This window comes from Nannospalax galili, unplaced genomic scaffold (genome assembly GCF_000622305.1).
Source record: "Nannospalax galili isolate Female #2095 unplaced genomic scaffold, S.galili_v1.0 scaffold2019, whole genome shotgun sequence".
NCBI classification, from domain to species: domain Eukaryota; kingdom Metazoa; phylum Chordata; class Mammalia; order Rodentia; family Spalacidae; genus Nannospalax; species Nannospalax galili.
The window spans coordinates 179,455-186,584 of record NW_008342625.1 but is presented as its reverse complement, the minus strand read 5'-3'; the positions used below and the strand labels follow the sequence as shown (position 1 = coordinate 186,584).

The 7,130-nt window shown below is 48.6% G+C and overlaps 1 protein-coding gene across 2 annotated transcripts in view; it reads left to right on the top strand.

The window, feature by feature from the left end:
- The window catches only part of Mul1 (mitochondrial E3 ubiquitin protein ligase 1), a 6,798-nt gene extending 1,841 nt beyond the window's left edge, over window positions 1-4,957 (top strand). For both annotated transcript variants that reach the window (XM_008838586.3, XM_008838587.3), the window contains exons 2-4: window positions 1,823-1,910; window positions 2,506-2,626; window positions 3,241-4,957. In XM_008838586.3, coding sequence (XP_008836808.1) covers window positions 1,823-1,910; window positions 2,506-2,626; window positions 3,241-3,970 — 939 coding nt within the window. In that variant the 3' untranslated portion in view covers window positions 3,971-4,957. The remainder of the gene's footprint in view (window positions 1-1,822; window positions 1,911-2,505; window positions 2,627-3,240) is intronic.
- The last annotated feature ends 2,173 nt before the right edge of the window (window positions 4,958-7,130 follow it).

The window sequence follows — 7,130 nt, the reverse complement described above, 5'->3', positions numbered from 1 at the left end:
TTTTTTGAGATAGGGTCTTCCTGTAGCCCCAGCTGGCCTAGAACTCACAGAGATCCATCTGCCTCTGCCTCCCGAGTGCTGGGATTAAAGGCATGCACCGCTATGCCCACTGAGAGATGGGCCTTTTAAGGTCAGAGACAAGGTCTTATTTATTTTTATTTCTCAATTCTCAGTGTTTGACAAATTGTAGATGCTCAATAAATGTTGGTCTGAAATTTCACAAAAGTTTAATTGGCATATGAAAGGTGGATTCAAACCTAACTTCTTTACCACCAGATTATTTTCAGTAAGGGCTCAGAAATGGAAATGTGAAGTTCCTGCAGTGAAAGAAATTTTGGAATCTAGAATGAAGCAGTTTATGAGGAGGCAACTGGATCTTCTGTGCAAATGATATCCTAGTGAGAGTCCAGCTGCCCAGCTGTTCACCTAATTAAATTACCAAGCTCCTCCATGAGTGGTTGGCTCAGAGTGTAAATGATATTTTACTTTCTGACTCCAAAACCAATTTAGTATCAAGTTGGTTGCACGTGAGATTCTTGGGCTGGTCTTTGGGTGACCTTAAGCTTTGCCAAGGTGTGGGGATGTAGCCCTTTTCTTAGAGTGTTTACAGAGCATGCATGAAGCCTAGGGTCGATCCCTAGCACTGTGTAAACCAGGTGTGGTGACTGTACCTGTAATCCATGAACTTCGGGGAGGGGGGTTGGGGCAGGAGGATCAGGAGTTTAGAATCATCCTCAGCTATGTGTTTATTTCAAGGCCAGCCTGGGACGCATGAGACCTTGTCTCAAAAAACAAAACCAGCTGGAGAGATGGTTCAGTGGTTTAAAGAGCTTGCTGCTCTTGTAGAGGACCTGAGTTTAGTTCCCAGGACCCACATGGGGGGCTTAACAACTGCCTGTAACTCCAGTTCCTGACCATCCAATGCCCTCTTCTGGCTTCTGTGGGCACCAGGCATGCACATGGTATATATGGTGTACCTACATATATGAAGGCAAAACACTCATACACATTAAAAAAAAAAATCTTTAAAACTAAATAAAACTTTGCCAAGTAGTTCCTAAAAGAAAGAAATAACCCTGGATAAAGACTTGACACTTCTGGTTATTTTAGATTTTAATTTCTTGGTCAGATGGGAGTTTGCATCTTACCCTGAGTGTTTCTGTCTTTTTTTTTTTTTTTTTTTGGACTTTTTAAGACAGGGTCTCCCTGTAGCCTCAGCTGGCGTGGAGCTCACTCTGTAGACCAGACTGGCCTGGAACTCACAGAGATCTGCCTGCCTCTGCCTCCCGAGTGCTAGACTAAAGGCATGTGCCACTGTGCCCAGCTGTTACCCTGTTTCTCGTGGTGCTGGGAATACTTGATTATGCATGGCTCCCATGTGCCAGCCTGGACTGGATTTTCCCATACCTCAGCATGTAAGATTGTGCTCTTCCTACCCTTCACAGTTTGGGAAACTAAAACCCAGCTGAGTGAGTCTGAATTTCAGCTGGATTCAGCCCAGGTCTTTCATGAGATTCTTTCTGCAGTTTTAGATTCTCATGCAGAAGTGTTCACATCAAAAGGAGTGCACTTTCTGGTTACTTGGGGGAAAAAGAAAGTATGTGACACCGCCAGCCTCTGATGAGGAGAGCAGCGTACTCCCCCAGTCTGTTGACATGGTCAGGCTTCAAGCTCGAGCTTAAGGGCCAAGTCTCTGCTCTCCTTCCTTTCAGCTCCTTCAGTTTCTCAACATTCTTCCCTCCCCTTAAGGTGGGTTGAACATTTCAGTATTCAGTGGCCAGTCTAATATATTATTTTGTTTGTTCATTTATTTTGCATTTAGGGGGCTAAGAAAATGCATTTGGGTGAAGATTTAAAGAGCATTCTTTCAGAAGCACCTGGAAAATGTGTGCCTTATGCTGTTATTGAAGGTATGTTTATCTGTTTAGTGCTAATTGGGAAATAACATCTTCCAAGAGTTGATAAAGATCAGCTTGGCTAACATAAGTGTTGCCCCCCAACATTTATTTTATTGTGTGTGTATGGAGGGATGGGTGTAAGTTCCACAGTGCTCGTGTGAGCATCAGGACAACTTGTGGGAGTTGGTTCTCTCCATCCACATTCATGTGGGTCCTGGGGATCGAATTCAAGTTGTCAGGCTTGGTGGCAAGTGCCTTAACCTGCTGTGCCATCTTGCTGGCCCCTTTAGTGCCTTTTAATGGTGTTAGGGCCATGGTCAGGGATGCATTTTGGGGTCTGATAGCCCGAGGTCATTTTGTGCAAGGTTAACCAAACTTGTGGGTCTCCGATGATTTTAGAGGTAATCTTTATGGTATGAGGTTGTTAAAAGACTTGAATGATGTGATTTATGGAAGGTACTTACATAAAATACTTGGCAGAGTGCTCCAAAAACATACCTTATGATGATGAAAATGCTGATATGTTAAGCTTAACTCAAAATCCCAGGTTAAATTACTTAGAGATGGCAGAATAATTCTTCAGAAATAACACTTGGTTTCTACTTAGGAGCTGTGCGATCTGTTAAAGAAACACTCAACAGCCAGTTTGTGGAAAACTGCAAGGGGGTGATCCAGCGGCTGACACTTCAGGAGCACAAGATGGTGTGGAATCGAACAACCCACCTTTGGTATGTGTCCTCTCTCCACCAGCCAAAACCTTACTGTCTGTTCAGAGACTGGGTCCTGAGGGCCTGTGCTGTGCCTTTGGTGTCTCATGAGACAGGTCGTATAGACTGGCTTCTCCATGCCATAATACTGCTGTGTGCACTTCCGTCACAACCTGTGAGGCCCTAGTTACACTGCAGGTTCCTAGGCCCACCTCCTCAGTTACCAAGCCTGATTTTCAGGAGAAGGAACCTGAAGTCTGCTGATGTTGAGGCACACTAAAGTTTCAGAATCATTCACTTACAGATTAATGATTTAGGCGTTTAAGATGACTTTGTGCCATTACATGAAGTATACTGTTGTTCCTTCTGATCCTAGTAGGTTTTTGTCTCAGGTATTTATGTGACAGTGGCAAAAGGGAGTAAACAGGAAAGGAGACATCTGACAGTACCTGTTGTCTACGATAAAACCGGAGGACCCAAAAAATGGAGCCTCCCTTCTCTGGTCCTGGGCATTAGTGATTGAGATTGTAGTTCAGTTATGATGCCAGACTTCCTCCTGTCCCCGGCCGTAGGTGACCCACTCCAGAGATGGACGCTTGCTCTGTGTTTCATCTTTGGTCCTTGTACTCTTTCAGGAATGACTATTCAAAGATCATTCATCAGAGGACGAACACGGTGCCCTTTGACCTGGTGCCCCACGAGGATGGTGTGACTGTGGCCGTGCGAGTGCTGAAGCCCCTGGATTCAGTGGATCTTGGTCTAGAGACTGTGTATGAGAAGTTCCATCCCTCTGTCCAGTCCTTCACTGATGTCATTGGCCACTACATCAGCGGTGAGCGGCCCAAAGGCATCCAGGAGACAGAGGAGATACTGAAGGTTGGGGCCACCCTCACGGGGGTTGGTGAACTAGTCCTGGACAACAACTCTATCCGCCTACAGCCCCCCAAGCAAGGTATGCAGTACTACCTGAGCAGCCAGGACTTCGACAGCCTGCTGCAGAGGCAGGAGTCCAGCGTCCGCTTCTGGAAGGTGCTGGTCCTGGTGTTTGGCTTCACCACATGTGCCACCCTCTTCTTCATCCTGCGGAAGCAGTACCTTCAGCGGCAGGAGCGCCTGCGCCAGCAGCGGCTCCAGGACGAGTTCCGTGAACACGAGGCCCAGCTACTGAGCCAAGCCTCCCCAGAGGACAGGGAGAGTCTGAAGAGTGCCTGTGTTGTGTGTCTGAGCAGCTTCAAGTCCTGCGTCTTTCTGGAATGTGGACATGTCTGCTCCTGCCGCGAGTGTTACCTCACTTTGCCAGAGCCGAAGAGGTGCCCCATTTGCCGGCGGGAGATCACGAGGGTGATTCCCCTGTATAACAGCTAAGGGTCTCTCAGTCACACTGCAGGCCACTCCCCTTGTCAGGGTTTATCTTGGGGCCTTTGGTGGGATGATTCTACCTCCAGGTACAATGGAATGGACACCACCCAGACCAACACATTTGACAGCAGGGAGCTGTTTCCAACCTGGGCAGGCCCTTTCCAGCTCAGAGCACCTGTGGAGGGGGCTGTGCTGGGAGTTCCCTGCTCAGGAGCCAGATCAGTGTTTGTGACTCAACCTGGGCAGGCCCTTTCCAGTTCAGAGTGCCTGGGGTGTGGGCTGTGTTAGGGGTTCTCTGCCCAGGAGCCAGGTGAGCGTGTGACTCAGGCAGATGCACCAAAGACAGGGGTCCCACTCTGTCCTCTGGGGTGGCGACTCCCAGGGCTTCCAAGAGCTGCCTTTGGGGAGATTGCCTGAGTTTTCATTTTGCTTCCATCCAGGAAAAGAGCTTTCAAAATTGTCAGACTGGGCAGGAGGTCACCCTCATCCTTTTCCCTCACCCGCCTACCTCCTCAATGTGTGCAGGGTGTGGAGAAGACAGGAAGTGAGAGCAGCGTGTCTGTCTAGCCCATGTGGGAGGGACAGGTCTGCAGAAGAACGAGTGGCATTTCTTGGGGGTTGGCAGCCAGGAGGCCAGGGCATCAGCAACCTTCACATTCTGGTGAGGAAAACCAGGGTGGCCTCCTGGCTTTCATAACTTTTCTGCTTTTCCCAATGAAAGGTAGCCAGCTGGCACCCCAAACAGCAAGCCAGAGACTGCCCCCCCGTTCCCAGTAGTGTTCCCATCAGCCTTCTCCCCTCCCCGACCCCCATTGAACTCCTGAGCACAAATCTATCCCTGAGTGGTCAGAAGTCACCCACGCATCTCTTTCCCTTTGTTGTCCTTGAGCATTCATCTCATCCTCTGTGTGGGGAGAAGGGGTTCTTTTAGGGCCTGACACGAGTACATTTGGTATCCAGTGTGAGCAGCACAAATTAAACAGTTGCACAGTGTGTGTGTCTTGCTTTGTTAACTAGAGTTATATGACTAAGAGGAGGCTTCTGGGGGATGAACTTGACTCTCCATGATGGAATGAAGATGGGACTTGGAGCCTCTCTGTGGTCCTTGGCTGTGAGGTGTCTGTGCTCCCGTGGTTGGTCTGCAGTTCATTGATGTCAAGGCCCCCATCCTTGCCACCCCCATCAGAGGATTCTGGTGAGCCCTAAGGACTGTCCTGGACAGCTAGCCCAGGGTCACCTATGGCTATGCAAACACATAAGTGAAGCTTGTCTTGTTTGGAACACCAGAGCAGCTAATTGGGGCGGGGTTTTGGGGGACAGGCAGGTCGTATTAGTATATGGTGCTGTGTACTGGTGTATACCAGATGCCACTTCAGGTGCATAGGGAGTCGCCCTCACTAGAGCCCATGGGCTAAAGCAATGAGGTCAGAAGGCTCAATTAGCAAGTGATGGGAGCATCACGCAAACAAAAACCTAAACCAATCAAACAGCCTTCCAGAAGGGAGCTGTTTCCTGGTTTCCTATCTACCAGCAGAGGCTGAAAGAGGCCTCTGTCAGCAGGATCCCCTATGGTACTGCCCCCCCAGTAGGGGAGACTGCTGACCGTGCTGGAGGAACAGAGGGGGAGTCAGGAGAGTCCTAACCAGTGAGGTGTGAAGACTGTGGGGGGATGGGGGTGGGAACCAGCTTTATGAGTGCTGTGAAAGCCTTTCCCTCTTGCCTTTTAGAGTTGTAAGGCCTCTGTGGGGCTTATGGGGTGATATTGGCGCCCCACCCTTCCCAGAGTCAAGAACAGAGCTGATTAAAGGGATTAGGAAAAAGGGCAGGCAGTTTGCATTGGAGACTTGGTACCAGCACAGTCTCCCTGCAGTAGGAAGTGGCACCTTGACTCAGGTGCCAGGATTTTGGGTCTGAGGTCCTCACTTGGTCCTAGTATATCTGGCCCTGCAGCAGTCTCGTGCTATGGTACCGCCTGTCATGGCAGCTCCCACCTTCCATTTTACGTCTCCCTTCAAGGAGGGTGGAGGGGCCCTAAACTGTTAATGTGGGATCAACACTGGATTGAGGGGTGCTGGGCTTGGTAGGAAAGGGAGCTGCCATTGGAGTTGCAGTGAGGCCTGAGTCTGTCATCCCTCTCAGTACCCTTAATTCCTAGCAGACAGTGGTTTGGTAAGAATTCTCTTGAATAACTGCTGCTGGCATCCCCCACAGTGGGTATTGTTACTCCAGTTCATTTCCAGTTCTTAGAACAAACCAGCAAGGTAGGGCAGGCTACCTAAAGCCTGCAGCCTTTGCTTGGAGCACAGGAAGCCTGGGAACCTGTAAGAGAAGTCCTCTGCAAAACAACAGTCTTCCCTCTGTGTCCATGGGACTGGGTTCCAGGATGCTCATGGAGGTGCGCCAGCCACAGCCATGTCTGTAAAATGGCCTGGAATTTGCTTAGAATTCACCTACAGCCTTCTCTACACATTAAATCATATCTAGGTTATAATAATACAAGGCAGTTCCTGTGTGAATAGTGCTTATACTGTGGAGAGATGGCTCAGCAGTTAAGAGCACTGACTGCTCTTGCAGAAGACCCAGGTTCCATTCCTAGCATCCAAATAGCTAACAACCATAACTACAGTTCCAGGGAATCTGATGCCTTCTAACCTCCATAAGCATTACACAACATGGGTGCACTTACATTAAAGCAATACACTCAAACACGTAAAAATATATCTGTACATGTTCAATAGAGGTTTGTTTTAATGATTTTTTAAAAAAATTGTGGTTGGTTGAACTCACAGATGCAGAACCCACAGATTCTGACAGCCAGCTATATTGTAAATACAGCATTTTACTGGCCAATCGGCACCTCCAATCTCCAGTCACACCATGTCCTGCCTAGTGGTGTATGGGCTGGAAAGCATTTTTCAGAATTCCCATTCATCCAAAATTCTAGTGGAAAATTTAAAAAGCAACACAAAAAAGCAGGCCAATCTCTGATTCCCTTCACAAGTTGACCTTGGGTCGTGAGAAGGCCAGCTGGACCGTGGCTCTGATGCTGGGGATCCTGCAGGGCCTCCGGAGTGCCTGGGGGAAAGAACACCTGAGTTTGAAGTCACCGAAGGGCATTTGTTCATCCATCAAACAATGTGTATTTTGTGCCTGCAGATGTAAAGTG